At 46.9% G+C, this 19,083-nt stretch overlaps 1 protein-coding gene across 2 annotated transcripts in view; it reads right to left on the reverse strand.

The window, feature by feature from the left end:
- The window catches only part of LOC126983895 (klarsicht protein-like), a 132,494-nt gene that overhangs the window by 101,098 nt on the left and 12,313 nt on the right, over nt 1–19,083 (reverse strand). For both annotated transcript variants that reach the window (XM_050837073.1, XM_050837072.1), the window contains exon 2: nt 9,050–9,358. In XM_050837073.1, coding sequence (XP_050693030.1) covers nt 9,050–9,358 — 309 coding nt within the window. The remainder of the gene's footprint in view (nt 1–9,049; nt 9,359–19,083) is intronic.

Consider the following 19,083-nt stretch of genomic DNA (forward strand, 5'->3'; position numbering starts at 1 on the left):
GCACAGATGCACAGTGTGCACGCAAAAAAATGCATACAAGGAGTGTTGCCGCTGCGAAGGGCTGTAATTTCTGTAACACATCAACTAACCATCAATCATTACCAGGACGAAGCTAACCTGATCAACGAGGGCAGCAAAGCGTGGATATAAGTGTTAGATTGACGAGTAAAATTAAATACCGCTCAATGCAAAAGGAATTTCCACATTGAAGAACAGCTTTGAAATGACGACGCCGACCTGCCCGACAATGAGCCGCAGAAACGTGTGCTGGAGACGAGTTTCAGTGTGGTCAGGGATGGAACAAAAAAAGCCATGGAATGAGTTATCGTCTCAAAGGGCTACTATAAACCACGGAGCTCTAAACCCTCAGGACGCCGACGCCAACATGACCGACGCTGAGCCGCAGAGAAGCGTGCTGCTTCCCGTGGCTTCCGCTGAAGACAGGATGTGACAGCGGCGGGGCGGAGGGAGGGTGCAGTGGCCGGATGCTGCTCGCTGGCTCCTCCAGGAAGCGGGAGGGGCCGTGTGGGAGCCGAAGCCTTCAAGGTTCCACGACTTCCAGGAGTTGGTGGTCGTGTGTGTCCAAGACTTAACCTGAACACGACTTTGACTCAGCGTGGGGAGTTGACGTTTACACTCGACTTCCACGAAATATATGATGAACAGATAAATTTAACAACGATACTAACCAACCCAATAAAATCCTGATCACGTAAAACTACAATTCATAACATTTACCCACAAGCGAACAGTATCACGATGTCTCTGGAACTAAATTAGCATATTCTTTTTGACAATCTAATGTTTGTTTTACTGCTGCAGCATTTTGGAGACTTTTTGTTATTCTATTTTAACCCTTCGTCTGTCTCTTCTACCGTATAGAAAAAAAGAACATAAGCGCGTACCCCCTCACATACACACACAAAACGTCACGTAGGCTATACATACGAAGAAGCAAAAATCACACAGGCCATATACCCCCCAAAAAAAAAAAAAAAAAAAAACTATATTCCGTATCCGCAAGAGTTTTCCTCACAGTATCACACACGGAGCGACAAAAGTTAATACCGCCGCCACCCGCTGCCCCACCTTCCTATTGCCTCGCTGTATCGCCATCCATCAGCCGCGGGTAGGCCTAGACGGTGCAGGGGAAAAAGAGGGAATGATGGAGCTTCGGGCGGGCGTGTGGCTCCTCCATCACGCCTCGCAGGGTGTGGTGGTGGTGGTGATGATGGCGGTGACGATGATATTGGTGGTGATGGTGGTGGTGGTGGTGGTGGCGATGATGATAATAGTGGTGGTGATTGTGGTGGTGGTGAAGCCAAAGACAAAAAATAAGAAAATGGGTAAAACAAATGAATGCACCAAAGAAAATGAAGGTAACTATCGATTAACAGGTTATATATAATGAAAGAAGAAGAAGAGGAAGAAGAAGAAAAGGGAGAAGAAAGAGAAACAGCAGATGAAAGCATAGATTTTAGACAGCAGGGAAATAAGGAAACGATAGAAAAACAGAAAAAAAATGAAGAAAAAGAAGAAAACAAAGAAAATAAGAGGAAAGGAAAAAAGGTGGGAAGGGTAAGCCGCTTGGCGCCCTATGATGTATGACCGTTCACTTCATCTTAATAACAAACACAGTTCACACACACTCGAGGCGCTGAGGCGAGGAGCGACACTGACAACGAACTTAGGAAGGGAAAATGCGATACGTTACAAAGAAAAACAGGAAAAAAAAATGTCACAGGAAACGGATACATTACGAGAAAATATATGAAGTAACACATGGATAAATATATATATCCTGAGCGATGACATAAAAAAAAAAAATAAATAAATAAAAAAGATTGATGATGACCGATAAAACAGCTAAGTAAAGAACAAAGAGATATAAAGAAAATGAGATTAATGAAACGTATGTAAATCGATTTGTGTGGCGTGAGTATTAAGGAGGAAAAAAAAGATAGACTATTACTAGGAAAGAGATATGATAAGGGAGATAAGATTAATAAAACTTACAAAAAGACGAAGAAAGAAATTTAAGATACAATAGGCTATTTTAGGACCTACAATAATAATAATAATAATAATAATAATAATAATAAAAGAAACGAGAAAAAAAGAAAAGAAACGAGAAAAAGTGAAATTCATATGAAAGAAAATTGGAAAAGAAAAATATAAAATAAGCATAGAAAAAAAAGGAAGATAAAACTAACAAAAGAACAGAAACGAAAGTCAAAAGGCAGAAGGCTAATGACAATAAATGGGGATGGAGAGAGGAAGGGATAATGGGAAGAGTAAGAGGGGGAAAGGGAGGGAAGTAGTGAGCCTTTAGGGGAAGGGGAGGGGGGGAAGGAGGAAAGAGGGGGCAGTTAGGAGAAATGGGAGGAGGGAGGAACGTGAGGCCTGGAGGAACATGGACAAGGAAACTATTTCGGTAATGGACGAGAGGAATAAAGGGAGGAGGAGGAAGAGGAGGAGCAGGAGGTGGTGGGGGAAAAAAGGAAGACAAAGATGACAAAACAAGGAAGAGAAGAAAGAAGAAAAGAGGGTGAGGAACACATGCAAGAGGAAGGAAAAGCGGGAAAGGAAAAGAGGACAGAAGAGGACAAGAACCGAGACAACAAAACCCGGGAGAAGAAAGAGAAAGATTACAAAACAGGCAAGAGAAGAACATAGAACATAGAACATACAAAAGGAAGGGAAAGCGAGAAAGAGAAACTGAGGAGCGAAGGAAAGAAGACAAGGATCAAAACAACAAAAAACATGATTGACAAGGAAAAAGGATCAGTAATGAACGGAGTGAAGGGAAAAAGGGAAAGAAAAGAGACGGAATAGTAGAAGATGAAGACTAAGACGACAAAAAAACAATGATTGACAAGGCAAGAAGAGGGACAGAGAGAGAGGATGAAAATGAGACTATGAAGAGAAGACAATGACAAGGCAAGAGGCAACAAGAGAAACAGACAAGAGTACATGGGAGGAAGGGAGGAGGAGGGAAAGAGAGGGAAAGGAGGGAGGAAAGAGAGCAGGAGGGTGGAGAGAGAAAGGAAACAGCACACGCCGAGAGCTTCCGTTTCCTCCGGCGTGACTAATTGCATTGTGACACCAGAGCGAGGACGAAAAATGACGTGGACTGATGAGTGAGCGCGGCTAAAGGGGAAGGGACGGCCGCCGGGGAACCAAAGCCTACAGTGAGAGATGAGACAAATCCCCTTCGGCGCACCTGTGGGAAATTTGCAGGTAAACACACTGAGCTCTTTATTGACTAAGAACACTACTTTTGTACGCTGAGGCGGCAGATCAGGGACTACACGAGATACAGAAACACGTCACTAAGATCTCGGTTTGCCTTATATAATTAAATTCTCTCTCTCTCTCTCTCCCCCGACCTTATCAACGAGAAACTTTCCTAGCGCCTTCGGGAAATCAAGCAGAGAAAGAGAGGGAGAGAAAAATTCCACCTCACACGTCACCTTTCCCACCCAATACGGGGACCCCGTGCACGATACACCTTGCCTCACCTGCCAAAAACAAGGCCTTTAAGCTTTGCACGTAACCTATTCTTGATGTTTGTGGTAAAGAGATGAAGGGGAAGAAAGGCGAGCTGCTAAACTTGACGTAGCGTATTTTCATCTAATCTAACATAACCTAATCGAACTTACTCCACGTCCCCTTACTCTTAAACTTACTTACTCGAGTCGTGATTGAGAAAAGGATGGTGGAGAAAAAATTGAGTTATATAGATACATAATGAAGGTTGCAGGAACGGTGATGACGACAGTGATAATGGCAGTGATGGTGATACTCCTCGTGTTAGCGGTGATTAAATGCTAATTTGGAGGGGGGTGGGAGGTTGTTTGCTTACCTGTTTGGCTAATTAATTAATCAAATGAGTCTGTGGTTCAGGTGGGAGGCATCAGGTGGGCGAATGGATAGGATTACTTACACACACACACACACACACACACACACACACACACACACACACACACACACACACACACACACACACACACACACACACACACACTGCTTCGCTTTCATGGTGACCTTGTTTACTATCCTTGAGGGGTATTAATAGCATGCTTGGTTTAAAGTTTCCAATAATAAATAAAATAATAATAATAATATCTGACAGCAGTGCCTTAAGAGGAAGATTAGGCATGTAAAATAATGACGAAGTAAGGAAGGAGGAGGAGAAGCAGGAGAAGCAGGAAGAGTAGGGAGTAGTGTGGACTCAGCACGGTGCCACTTCTCCTTCACTAATGGGATGACCTCAACTTCAGCCAGAGTCACTAACACCTCCTTCCCTCCCTCCCTTCTCTCCTTTCCTCCTCTACTTTTCTTCTCCCATCCCGGCTCTTCCACTCTCCTCTCTTTGCCTCCATCGAATCTACCGTCTCCCTCCTACTATACCTCTCCTACTCTCTCTTCCTTCTCGTCTACTCTCCCTTCCTCCCATCCCTTTTCTACCTCACTTTCTTTTTCCCTCTCCTAACTTCATCTAATCAATCTATTTTCCCACTCCACTTACATATTCTTTCCCTCTTCTCCAGCTCTCCTTCCCTTCCATCCTTATCCTCTCTTCTACTGCCTTTCCACATCCTTATTCATTCCCCTCTCCTCTCCTTGTTTCATCACTTTCTCTGTCCAATTTCCTCCTCCGCCTACGCTTCATATCCCTGCCTCACTTGTCTCTCCTTTCCGTCCCTGTTCCCTTCTTCCCCCTTAGCTTCCCCTCGCGACGGTATCGACTGCGTGGGCGCCGAGGTCAGGCTGGGGATGGGGTCACTTCAGGGTCACCGAGCAGCCCGTGTGTGTGTGTGTGTGTGTGTGTGTGTGTGTGTGTTAGAGAGAGAGAGAGAGAGAGAGAGAGAGAGAGAGAGAGAGAGAGAGAGAGAGAGAGAGAGAGAGAGAGAGAGAGAGAGAGAGAGAGAGCGTGGGAAGTGATGGATTACGAACAAAATAGTGAAAGAATTGAGCGACAAAGACAGACCGCGACAGAAAGACGGACAGACAAACAAAACAAAAGGAAAAGACAAAGACACAGTTTCTATGCAAGACTGGCCAAAGAGAATACCGTGTCGTAAAATTACACGCGGCGAACAAGAACGAAACTGCATCTTTTCGTCTGGGTTTGGAATTCTGCCACTTTCCAAAACGCCTTTCCACAAACATGACGGAGGAGAAGCGTGAGAAATAGGACTTAAATATCTCCATCATTAACATCTGTAAGTGGGTGAGTGAGTGAGTAAGGAGTCGGCGGGAGGGAAACTCTGATGGAGGGTGGGAGAGAAGGGAGAAGGGGGAGGAGGAAGGGCAGACAAGAGGAAATGGAAAACACAAAAGGCAGGAAGGGAGGGAGGGAAGGAAAGGGTTAATAGCTAATGGAAATATGGAAGGAAGATGGAGGAGGGGGGCATGGAGGGAGAGGAGCGGAGAAGAAAGGAGGAAACTTAAGGAAAGTGATACGGTGGTAAGGAGGTATATACAAGTTTTCTGGAACACGTGATGATAAAGTTTGTTTCAAGAGAAGTATAAATTAGTACTGAGTATATAAAACTTCATCAAATAACGTGTGTGTGTGTGTGTGTGTGTGTGTGTGTGTGTGTGTGTGTGTGGCCAACTGGGGTATGGTAAGGGGAAGGTCAGCTTGTGTGTGTGTTGGTGTGTGTGCGCGCGCTGGGCGGTATCGGGTGTCATCGGGTCGGGTCCTGCTATCAGTTAATACGAGTGGAGTGGAGGAGGCGAGGCGAGAGGCAGCGGGGAACAGTTTTTCGTCCGCGTGGCCGATGGGGTGATGTACTTCCTTCCCTGAGCCGTTTTTGTGCCTGTTGCCCTCCCTCCCTCCCTCCCCGCCCGCCCAGCCCTTCCTCCGTCCAGCTCCCCATAGCCAACATTCCTTCCCATTTTCGCTTTATTATCGCTCTTCCGCCGCCCACTGTATCTAGTTTCATCTCTCTCTCTCTCTCTCTCTCTCTCTCTCTCTCTCTCTCTCTCTCTCTCTCTCTCCACTGTTTATCTTGGCCTCTTTGCTCCTCTATTTCGAATGTTGTGCAGGAGACAATTTCCTGTTTATTTTCTTTCCTTCCTGTGCCGCCTCTGCCCTCTGACCCGCTGCTCCGAGATTAAGATGTAGGTCAGGTAACGCAGGTTAATTACTCCAGCATCGTAAACCGGGCTATTTCCTTTTATGGGGTCGACTAAGTGCCAATTACTTAAGTATTTACTTCACCCACTACTTGCATAAGCCTGATTCTTAGCTACTCCTAGATCTGACCTTTTTTTAATAGCAAAGACAGGTGAAAACTTAAGAATAAAACAATAATCGTTCAGTTTTGCCACTCCCTCGCACTTAACGGGAAAAAAGAAAAAAATAAATAAAAAATAAAAAAGTTAGCGATTGCACACGGCTGTCACTGAGCATAAAATAACTTCATCCACGATTATTATATATTTTCTAGGCAAAGATGAAAACTCTTAGGAATAAAACTATGACCGTGTTATTTTCCTCTCTTCCTCTCTACGGGCGCCGAGCTGATAAACGACTGCTCGGCGACCCCACATCACCGCCCCCAAACTTCGAAGGCTCAGGAGGGGGCGGCAAGGTCTCGAGGGGAGCACGCGGGGCAGACTTATAAAACTTTCCTGTCCGCACAAAGATGGACCAATATTGACAGAGAGCATTTGGTATTTCATTACCCGCCAGCCGGAACTGATGAGTTTTCGAGAGAGAGAGAGAGAGAGAGAGAGAGAGAGAGAGAGAGAGAGAGAGAGAGAGAGAGAGAGAGAGAGAGAGAGAGAGAGAGAGAGAGAGAGAGAGAGAGAGAGAGAGAGAGAGAAAAAAAAAAACAATGGCGTTAAGTGGAAGCAGTCAGCGATCACAAGTTTCATGCCCTTGACTCCCTCCTTGGGCGGGTCACAGAGAACATCAGTATTCCTCCTCCTCCTCCAGGCTCCTCCTTCTCCTCTTTCTCTCCCTCCATCTTCCGAGACAGTGGGAGTGACTCAGGCAAAGAAGAAGGGGATGAGGTCAAGATTTATACGTGGAGAAGGAAGGAAGGAAGGAGGAGGCGAGGGAATGGATGACTGGGTGACGCAAAGGAAAGGAAGGAAGGAAAAGGCGAGGAGTGGGACACCTACACTCCCTCCCTCTCTCCCCACGAGATGACATGATTAAGTCCATTACCGCTTCGACGAGAGAGAGAGAGAGAGAGAGAGAGAGAGAGAGAGAGAGAGAGAGAGAGAGGAACGCATAAAGGAGAGAAGGATGCGTGGGTGTTTTGTTGTGTCTAGGTGTTATGCTTTGTGTGTGTGTGTGTGTGTGTGTGTGTGTGTGTGTGTGTGTGTGTGTGTGTGTGTGTGTGTGTGTGTGTGTGTTTCGTGCTATAAGGTGTGTTAAGACGCCCTGAATGTGTGTTGTTTCAGGCTTTGTTCATGGAGGAGGACGAGGATGAGGATGAGGATGAGACATAAATAGTATCTCAAGGTGATTCGAGTAGTATAATAATAAGGAGGAAGAGGAGAAAGAAGACGAGGTGGAGTAGGAGAAGGAGTATAAAATAAATGTTTAAATTAAGATGATTTAAGGAGGACGAGGAGGAGGAGGAGGAGGAAGAGGAGAAGGAGGAATAAGAAGGGAGGAAGAGGATAAATGAGTCAGAGTGTCTGTTTTAATCAGCTTGTGTCTGGGGGCGTGACCGTCCAGGCTCCGCGAAGCTTTGGCTGATACTGGGACTTTTAACCCTCCCCACTGTCCTGGTTGACTCAGAGCGCCACTATGCTATACACGCCACACACTAACCACTACCTAGGTGCCAGCAAACAAGAAGTGCCTGTATTAGTAGCTGGGCAAGTACTCAAGGTTCTTCTATAGATGGAAGTTTGATGTACTTTGTGTTGGTTAAGTTCTTTGTTATCACCGTGCTAATGGAGAAGATTTAGCTGCTTTGGAATACCTGGCTTTTCAATACACCTGTCATGCAATGTTCAATGGTTCAACCTTTCACACAGACACCCTCCAACCTACCTGCCAACTAACTATTCCTCTTGAAGACACTAGATGCAGAACGAAGTGAGATTCTCTATAACTAAATGAAATGAATCTCTCTCTCTCTCTCTCTCTCTCTCTCTCTCTCTCTCCACCCCCCTCTTTCGCTGACACACGTCTAACTTACGTCCCTCGGTCATTATCCTGTTTCACGCCACGCTTAATTTCCTTAATTTTCCGGCGAGGCGACCCAATACTTTCCCAATATGGAGGTGTGACGGACGCCGGCCTTTGTTACGCCCCGCCTCCCCTCCCAGCCACCCACCCACCTCGCTGCTATGACACAACACGCGCCTCGATATAACAGAGTACTGAAAAAGCGATAGTTCTTAGTTTTCTTGCTCCGTTGAATGAGACAGGAAATGATCTGAAACAAAGGCGTGTTTCAGCGCAGAAGGTTCCCGTTACTGATTACAGAAAAACAGGGAGCCTCCACCCATGAAATTATACCGTCACCGAGGTACTCCGGCAGCCTTGGGAAAAGATTGCATTCGTTATTTATCTTGCGAGATGATAGTCTTGCGCTTTTTCTTCCTGAGCTACAACTTTTATCGGCAGCTCGGCTAAAAAGAAGTACATGTCCTCCCCCAACAGCTTAACATGCCACCTGAAAGTTGCCGAGCGTAGTGGCCGGTGGCAGAGCAAGATGTGAGGCTCAGGTCACTGTGTATTTCAAGTATCGAAGCACAATATGTGAATTGTGTGTTCAGTGTCGTAAGTATAAGGTCTCTCCCTTACCTAAAGTTTATAACAAATTACAATAACATCCTCCAGGTGTAGGTAAAGGTGATACTTAAGGAATGAGGCGTAAAAATTACCAATATCGTGTGTCTGAAGTGTCAATATTGTGTTTCGATATTGTGTTTCATGCCTGGCCCTCTGCACACCGTGAGAGATGACGCCTTCAGGGTAGCACTGATGCCTCGAGACCGGTGTGTGTTTGAAGTGTCAATATCGTGTGTTTCGAGCGTCACAAGAACAGGTCTTTCCGCCTCTTACCTTAAAGTTAGCGATGACGCCCTCCAGGTAGTAGTGCCACTCGAGAGAGCGCAGGTAGATCTGGTGCCAGCGCTTCTCCAGGGAGCGAGCCTTGCGGGGGATGTTGTCCTTGGCGCCGCGGCGTTGTTGCTGAGGGCGTTGGGGCTCAGCGAGGGGGTCTTGGGGGGCGGCGCCGGCACGGTCACCAGCTGATGGCTGTAGCGGTGAAGGTGCTGATGGTACTGACGCGGCCGCTGCAGCAATGCGTTCGTACTGCCGCAGGACGCTCTTCAACACTGGACCGTGAGCCTCGATGTCCTTGAGCAGGATCTGAAGGAGAGAAAACACAGGTTAACGGGAGCTGTTACATTACACACAGGGAAACAAACATACGTAGTAAAACTGGATGCAGGGCGCTGAAAACAAAAGTATAGTTTGCAGGTTACGGGCTTCACTTGTGAGGACCAAGAGTTATCGGGTTTCTCCATCTATTGAATAATATGTGGCAAAAACAAAGAAAAGAAAACTTTCTGGGTAACGGGCATCAAGTGTGAGGGTCATGACACTCATCACCACACCCATCACCGCCACCACCACCACCACCACCAACCCGCGGTCTCCTGCCATACAGTATGCACTCTGACCCTGGCGACTCGTTGCTCTCACTTTGTTTTTTTGGTTCGCAGCCGCTGATTCGAAGCGCGTGTCTGCCTCTGGGTCACTTCCTGCACGTGTCTGGGGTGAGGCACGACTGGGCGTTTATCCGGCAGCTGGCGCCCCTATAATGACGCTAAGCCAAGTGATCAACGGTGACTTTAATAACGGAAATAGTCTTATACGGGGCGTGGAAACGGCGGAGGCCTAATTAAATGACGCACGGATATGGAAGGGGCCGTTTCCTTCTCCACGGAGCTCAGCCTACGAGTCCAGTAAGTGCGTAAAACTACAAATTTCAATCAGCCTCATCACGACTATGCAAGGGCAACAGTCCTTCACAGAGCTTAGTCTTAATGTCCTCTAAGTCCTTGCCGTTGCATAGTTCATCAAAGTCTGAACAGCCAAAAAGTCCACTGGTTCCGTACTGCAAGGTACATTTTCCCTCACTGTCTCTAAAGAAGGAGTATTAGAGTGGAGGGCGTGGACAGCGTCAGCCATTGTCCACGTCATCCACAGCGCAACGAATCACAAAATCGACCCACCATTCGTCTTTTGTTCCCGTGGAGACCCTCGGGGCAGGGACTGTGTTCTGCCCAGTCACTCGATTAAAGTTTACATTATCGAAAAAATAGGCAAAACTGTAGCCTCAGCCACCACGAGTCTGGGGGCGCGAGGACCTGAACCCAATCAACGGAATAAAGGCAACGGAAAGGGGGAAAAAAATTCAAAAGTTGTAATTACAGCCTTCACGATGCACAACGGTCCCTTCTGAGTACTCTTGCCTCCCGAAGTCAACCAATACAACAAATATAAACCCTCGACCAAAGCATTGCCTAAGTAAAAAAAGTCATAAGGTGGGTGTTTAGGTTGCAGCACGACGCACGCACTGACTCCTACCAAGGCTTGCAACACTTCCCCTACCTGAACCGATAACCACTTCAGCCAGGCCTTTCCCCTCCCCAAGGCCACACCCAGCTCAGGCAACACGGAAAAGTATAGAGGAGAATGTAACGTCCCTTCCAGCAAGACCCTCCCGCACTCAACACCCACACTCAGCTGAGGCAACGCATGCAGGCTATAGAAAGAAAAGAATAAGAAAATATAACGTCCCTCCTAGACACGTCCTTCCTGCTTTGCCATAAAGGATGCAACCTCAACTCAAACCGTTAGCTATGTACAGCTCTCGTCACTACATACAGACGCCCTCCAATGTCTTGCCTGTGAGCACTGTGTTGATTAGTTTATTGGAAAATGATACGCTCTCTGGAGGGTTTTTATATTAAGAAAAGTTTAAACACCCCCGAATGACTTGCCTTCTAGCAATAAGTTTGTTTCTAAAAATGATGAAAAAGTTAAATAAATGCTCTCGAGTGACTTGCCTCCTAGCACTGGATTAGCTGAGTGTAAAAAGGTGTGGCAATATGCTGTGTACGTGACGGCTGACGGGCTTCCTGATTGACAGTCCCGTTAGTGCGCCAACCAGTCACACGCATCTCATGAGGGTGTAGTTCTGGGGCCGGAAAAAAAAGGTAGAATGGGACGTGGATCAACGGGACGGATTTCACGTAAGAGTCACGTTGCTGGAAACTGACTTTTCACTTCTCACCGCGGGTTTTGGAAGTTGCCACACGGGGCAGGTAAACAGGATCCCGTATTACCTGTATCATTCAAGTTTGTTTTTTCCTAATTTTTTTTCGACAGTTTGTATATCTTATTTGCCATCGTATTATTATTATTTTTTTACTACAAGTCAACTGAAAGTACATACAGTGCAAGAACAAAACTAATATAAAAGAATAAGAAGTTTCACACAGACTTTATTTTTCTCACGCTAGATTTTAAAGTTATCATACACCTTTACTACAACAAATAAAATACAAAACAGACGGACTACACAAAGAAGGTAAAGATTCCAGGAAAAATACCCAGAGACGTTTCCTGATAACTTTTCCTTGTTGTAAGAAGTGGGTTTTCCACCTCTGCCTCTACCTCTGTTGCCAACGCGGCCATCACAACATTTATTTCCACCGGCCTCCCTCCTCCCCCTTACTACTCGAGGAGGAAGGAGGGACGCGCCTAATAAACTCACTGGACCACATCTCGAAGCACGTTGAAGGAGGAAAAGAAAATCGTTAACAAGAACAGGGACAAGAATAAGAAGCCTAAGAACAAGGGCAAGAACAACAAGAAGAAGATTTGAGCTAAGATGAAAAAATGAAGCTGATAAAGAGGAAAGACACCCAAGAAGAAGCCGGGAAGTATGTGTTTCAGAGATTAAGCGACGAGTCTTGCGGGAAATTAGAGGGGAGAATGGAGATTGCGGCTTCACACCAACAAGATTAAGGCGAGACGCGAGGAGAGGAGAGAAGGGGCAGCGGGGAGCAGGCAAGGAGGCGAGGAATGAGAGGAGGAGGAGGAGGAGGAGGAGGAGGAGGAGGGTGGCACAGTCCAGTGTAGTGACTCACCATTGGCCGCCTTGATGCTACTCAGATAACACACACACACACACACACACACTTAAACCTCGCCCTCTAATCTGCTTTTACATAATACCCTTCTCCCTGCATCCGAGATTCTCCAGACTAGAAGGGTCAGTGCACCAAGGACTAATATATACATTATTGAACAGACGCCTCTGCTTGGAAATACGAGTACAGAGGTGGCGGAGGAGGAGGAGGAGGATATGACTGTAGCGATGTTGGGAGTCAATGGGTTAATCATGCGATTTTGAGGCTGTGACGAAAAGAGGGAAAAAAATGTAAGTTCAACAAAGAGCGTGAGAGAGTTTTGATGCTGATTGTCGTATCGTGTGTGTGTGTGTGTGTGTGTGTGTGTGTGTGTGTGTGTGTGTGTGTGTGTGTGTGTGCTCGCGCGCCTGCATCTCCGCTTGCGTGTATGCATGTGTGCGTGAGGCCGTGCGTGTTAATTCTCACTCCACTAATTTTTCAGCAATCAATTTTCGTAATTAGGCGAACAAGCAACTTTGCATGCATGGTGATGACGGAGGAGGAGACTTTCATCGATGGTGGCGGACGGGGTTTGCACTGACGGGGCTGCAATGGTAGTGGTAATGGTAACCACATGCGGTGGAGTTACAGTGGCGGACGGGGTGGACATTGGCAGGGCTACAATCATTGAATGTGGTGGAGTTGGGTAGTGGTGATGGTGACAGGTAGTGAGGGTGAAGTAAGCAAAAATGAGAGTGGATAGTGGTGGGCGTTGACCGTTGCAAGGATTGTGGTGACAGTGGTGGCTGAGTGTGGTAGTGGAGTAAGCAAAAATGTGCCTGTCATGGTAGTATCGAGCCGGGGGAACCATGGAATCGGAGAGCCACGCCCGCCGCTTGCTGCCTGTTTGCCTCTTTGCGCCCCTCGCCCCCCCCCCTCCCCCTAAATTACCGGTGCATGCTGGACGGGTGACGGAGGGGCATTATATACGACCTGCAGTGAGCATTATACCTGTGCATGCAAGAGAGAGAGAGAGAGAGAGAGAGAGAGAGAGAGAGAGAGAGAGAGAGAGAGAGAGAGAGAGAGAGAGAGAGAGAGAGAGAGAGAGAGAGAGAGAGAGAGAGAGAGACTCATGCATGACTCACCACTCAAACCCAGTACCACTTCACTCTTAAGATACGAAGGGGGTGTAGGTGGCGGTGAAGAGCAGGCACATAAGACACGGTCAGAAAGTTGAATAAAGTGAGAGAACAAAAAGTACTCAATTTTGATATTACACCAATTGTGTGAAACATGAGGAAAGCGATTCTACAATAAAAGGTGAACTTCGACGATATCCTTCAATATGTGTACAATAAAATCTTGTCCATCTCACTTTCAACCCCGCCATCTCCACTCCCACGAGAAGTGCAGACCTGGGCACGAGGCGATTAAAAGAGCCCTCAACATCAAGGGCAATGAGCGAAAATTAATGACTTTATAATGTATTCTTGTGAAAAGAGACAATAGGCATTTTTTTTCCAAAGCACTTTTTTTTATCTCGCGAGGCCTGAGGCGCAGGTGGCAACACCTGAGCGAATATCAGTCTAATTAGTTTGCAACAGCGGACACGTGCGTGGACTGTACATGTGTTTGTGTGTGTGTGTGTGTGTGTGTGAGAGAGAGAGAGAGAGAGAGAGAGAGAGAGAGAGAGAGAGAGAGAGAGAGAGAGAGAGAGAGAGAGAGAGAGAGAGAGAGAGAGAGAGAGAGATATGCAGCCCAAGGCATGAACAGCTTTGGATAGAAAGCGATAGTCATAATATGGCGTTGGGCGGGAAGCACGTGGAGGGTTTAGTAACTGAACCCATCTCTCTGATTGTTAACCTGTCTGTGTCCACGCTGCAGCCCCGAAAATGGACACCCAGACAACCGCGAGCAGCCCGTCCACACACAAAACACACGGAGGAAACTTTCTATGCCCCCGGAGGCTTACGTCACGTCTGCCTCCGACAGAAGCAACTTTCCCTTCTGGGTGTCCTTCGCCTCGAACTGGCAACGATGCACACACGCCGCGCCTCCACCCTGAAAACATCTGCTGAACACCTGCTCTGTGCTACAGAATACTGGTGCCAACGAAACACGCTATGATGTACTTACGCATTTTTCAACTTGGCCTTAAAATCAGAGCTGCATCGCTACTTTCTAGGAATTTCATATTGATCAATCATAAGGAAATAAAATGTACGTTAATGAGTCAGGTGAACTAACAGTGTGAGGTCAGTGACGTCAGACCGGTGTGACAGCCATGGCGGCAAGGATGGCATCCATCCCGCCGGCTTAAACTGTGATATGACTGCATCTGGCTACTGTTTAACTTTAAAATTAAACTAGTCATGATCAAACTAGAATGAAACATTGAATTAGCAACGAAAGTGAATATTGCAACAATCCTTGATGCTGACGACCCCCACAGAACAGGTAAGGGCAGCTCCGTGGCGCCATGTGGCAGGTCCACTAGGCGGGGGTTGAGGGGGGCAGAGAGGGAGGCTGGAGTGCGTTACCTCCCGGAGAACATTTACTTTTTTGGTTAGTGTCCACTTGGCGGGCGAAGGAACCTTGGAATATGGTAACCCTCCAACAACAATCATTGTTTTTGCTAGTGAGCAGCAGAGGACCACGACAGCCAGGTGACCCGCGCCACCTGAAGCGGCACCTGCCGCACCTGATACCGCCGGCTGACGGACGCGCCTTGTAAATCAGCATCGTGTTGCTTGCAGGGATCAACTTTTTTCCTCGGTCATGTTTACGTAAGAAAGACTTTTGCATCATTAGTTCAGATAATCAAGCATCAGTCACCTCCTCTGGATTAACACATGTTCAAAAGCACTTTTCCTTCCACTAAAACTTCTATTGTACCTGAAGCCGACATCAATATGCACTAGATAACGAAACTTCGGAATTCACGCCGTGAAGCATTGTTTTCCTGGTGATGCAGTGGGAGACAAAAAGAAACGTTCAATAGCACCTTCTCTTCTCCATTGTGTTATGAATTATCGAAGTCAATATCATTGTAGCTACAACAAAGATAAGGGAGCCCTGGAATTCACCCCGTGGAGACTCGTTTTCACGGTGGTGCAGTTGGCGGCCTCCGCGGCCCCCGCCCCGCCGAGCCTCAGCCAAACATTCGGAAGGTCAGACAAGTCACATTACTCAGGCAGCGGCTTTCTCTCGGGTGCAGCCCACGCGTCTTGGCGATGTATGCAAACTCCTCCAGCCAGGTATATAGTATACACTGGCTCGTTATTATGGGAATGTTCTGACTTGCAAATCCGTTTTTTCAGTTCTCTCAGTAATAACATCAATCGAGACTAAATTCGAGGAAAACAACGAAGCTGACTGGAAATGATAACATCAGAACCTACTCATGCCTGATGAGTGAAAAAAAAAAGTGATTTCAGTGTTTTTTGCTTTATAATTTTCACCGCCAAGCACCCACACACGATGATCAAGCGAACACTCTCCTTGGAAAGCCTTGTTTGCACGGCTGTGAGCGGCGTTTGAGAGCACCCGAGTGTTTACCCGGACCAGACGTTTACTGGATACAACCATTTCCTCAGTGTTTACACTCTTAAAAAGGTGAAAGCGGCCTTGCTGTACATTTGGCGTGCTTTGAAATTTCATTAATAATATAAAGGCATTTCAATTTCCCTAAAGAATAATTCTTATTTCAAGTATTGCATCAACTGTGAGGAGCTGACGTTAAAAACTTAAGATATTTTTATCCTTGTGGGCGGAAGTCACTATTCAAGTAATCAGTCTAGCAAGATTTCGATATTCTTTACGTCACGACACTGTTGTTCCCCTCCTTTAAAATCCCCGCCAGCACAACCACCCCGCCCAAACAATGATGCCCCCTGCCCTACACCACCACAGCCAACACCCTACTCCCACGCCCTCCCATTAACACACCGTACACACCACCACCACTCCCAAACAATGCTCCCCTTCCCTACACTACCACCTGTCAGCCCCAACACTGTTCCCTCAACATCACAACGCGACCAACAACCTCGTCTTTGCCACAATCTCTCCCTCCATTACCCAAGCCTATTCCGGTCCCCTTCAGTGCTCCATTACCATCGTAGGACGCTTTAAGGGCTTACTGGAGACAAAGACTATGACTGGAGCCATCAACAGGTGTGCCCCTGCGTGCGTTTTCCTCGCCTCCAGCACCACGGCTGCCTACGGGAGTCTGGTTGCCCTTGACACACTTGTTCATATCGTTATCCACATTGCTTCCTGTCGGCGTTTCCCTATGCCTGTAGAGAATGCAAAATGCTGCGGCAGCGAAACTTCATCAATTTGGTTCACACGGCGCTACTGCCTTTCGCTAGTCGCCCTTCAAGAGTTGGTAAGGCGCTGGCAACCACGAGTCGCTCCACTCTGCGGTAAACTCGTGCTTCAGTAAGACTGTCACTTCATCCTGACGGACTAAAGGCTGGCGTGGCAACCCTGTGTAGTGGTCGATCTTGGTTTTAATCAGTGGTTTCCTAAGGTGATTGAGACGCTAGTATATACACTGCCGACGTTCAAAGAGGACGCACGCTGGCAAGCCTGTGATTATCTTCTGCAATCAGTGGAGCAGTGATGAAGGGAGACCTGCGCCTGGAATTATCCCAGCATCAAGCGTCGTGGGCGGCCGAGGGGCACGGGGATCTGTAATTAGTACCGCCCAGCGCAACGCACTTGTCTGGCATCAATGAAAACCTAATTCCCAGGCGTCTCGGGGAAACACTTTATGCAACGAGGCTAAATTTACAACACCCTTTCAAGCCGAGGTGAACTGTGGTGATACACTGAGAACCTACTATCGCAGAATAGGAAAATACTGATGGCTACTAAACATACCAGGGTTGGGTCCAAGTACTGGCGACTGTACTGAAGTCCAAGTACCTGGATATTTTTCAAGTACAAGTACAAGTACAGTCACTGCTATGTACTAAAGTCCAAGTACTTTGTGATAAAAAAGTTCCTGTCACAAGTTCGTAAAGCAAGAAAGTTAGTAGTTTTCGTATATACACATTAATGACACATAATAATATTACACTACAATATCATAACACACGATGTACGTATTTACCCAATAGTATCATAAAGTTCACTAAAATCACTTTCCAGGCGGCCATTACAGTAATCAACATTATCACACCGAGTCCTTTTCTCCGTGCACCCCCCCCACCCCCACCCCCGCCTCATGCACCTACCTGACCCACCCTCCTCAACAACGCCTCTCGTCCCCGCTTCCCAGACCCGCCCACACCAACCCTCGTGGGGCCGCGCTACATCTATCTCACCTTTGTTTAGAAATGCGCGAGGACAGCTGTGAAGTTACTTTGCTCTAAAATATCGAGCACACATTTCCACAGCTCCAGCTCAAGCCTCCCTTCTGGTTTTATGCTTATGTGCTGCTCGTCATTCTGCCAGACAACGTGGTTTCCCTCCCCACTATTTGTCCGTCCTTGTTATGCTGAATGTTTACTTCCAAATTCTCAGGTAATGTAGCGTTATCTTTGACTTCACAATTACATACATAAGACTAATTTGTTCACTATGTATACTGCTTGTGTGACCGATGTTGTGATGGTCAATATTCACTTTCATATTCACGTAATAATTATTTCTACAATACAGGAACCTTGGCATCAGTACAATGTAGTACTTAAAAGTCTACTTTACTTGGCTCACGGGGCGGAGTCTACCTCGCGTCACACCGCCACAACCACAGGTAATCGCTGAGCACAGCACCGCGGGGCAGGGACCTCGTCGGTCATTACGGCAGCACCGCCAACCGTCGCCCGTGTAGCGTGCGGGCGAAGCGGCTTCCGGAGCACTTGCCAACCGCTTCCTCTTCCCCCCTCGGTCCTGGAGTAGTTACAGGTCGCACGGGACAAACTACTTTCTTATGCACCATTCAGTTGGCTTCCTTTTAGGGAAGAACACCTTGCTTTCCTTGCTCCTATTGCCATTGCAGGTGCACAGTCTATTGACTCATATTCACCACTCAGCAGTCAGACTTTTTGGCCATATATATTCCCTATCCAGCACCTTGTTTCTACTTGGTCCTGGTATGGAATTACAGGTAAGAGGGGACAAGCAATCTTATTTACCGCTCAGGAAAAGAATCCTTAACATACATCTACTTTTTACTCGGCACTAACTCCAATTGCTCAATTCATCCCTCCATGTTGGTAGCACATCAGAGGCGAGTGACGCGAGGCATACCTATGAATTCTTTCCCGTCCACAGCAACATCAAAGGGTCTGCCGCGCTCCCCAACGCCGCCTCCCTCACGGGGCTAATTAATGATGAATTTCCAAGGGCCGAGCAGGAGCCCAACCACATGAGAGCACCGCTAATGAGCCTCGTGCCTCGCCTCTACGTCAAATCGTCACTGCGGCACGGCACGATGGTCTTCAGCAAACACAACAAATAACGAGGGCTAGGGTGAGCGTCAGTGTTGAAGCCTTCCTGTTCATGACCACATTGTGTACATGGAGGACAAATGCTTCTTGTTTCTTTTGGTTTGATATTTAAATGCAGACACCACGAAGCAAAAACAGTGCCAAGCAGCGTGGTTGACTTGCCGGTCTGACAACCCAAAATCAGGTTATGTGCAACTTACCCAACAAAACGACTTGTATCAATCATCCAAAACACAAGTGTTGAGGAATGAGTTTGCTTTACAGTAGTGAGAATATAAACAATCATGTCCTTAAAAAAAAAAAGCATATAAAGGCCTCAATTCAAAATGAAGAAAACCTAACAGTTGATGCATTGTCGGTAAAATGATAAGTTCCAGCTCATTGCCTGTAAACACCAGACTATCCGCTTCACCAGACAGCGACGTAAGCTATCTATTTTTGACACATGATCCGGCTACGTAAGCTGTAGGGAAAAAAAAAAAAAAAAAAA

This window comes from Eriocheir sinensis, chromosome 55 (genome assembly GCF_024679095.1).
Source record: "Eriocheir sinensis breed Jianghai 21 chromosome 55, ASM2467909v1, whole genome shotgun sequence".
Lineage (NCBI taxonomy): Eukaryota > Metazoa > Arthropoda > Malacostraca > Decapoda > Varunidae > Eriocheir > Eriocheir sinensis.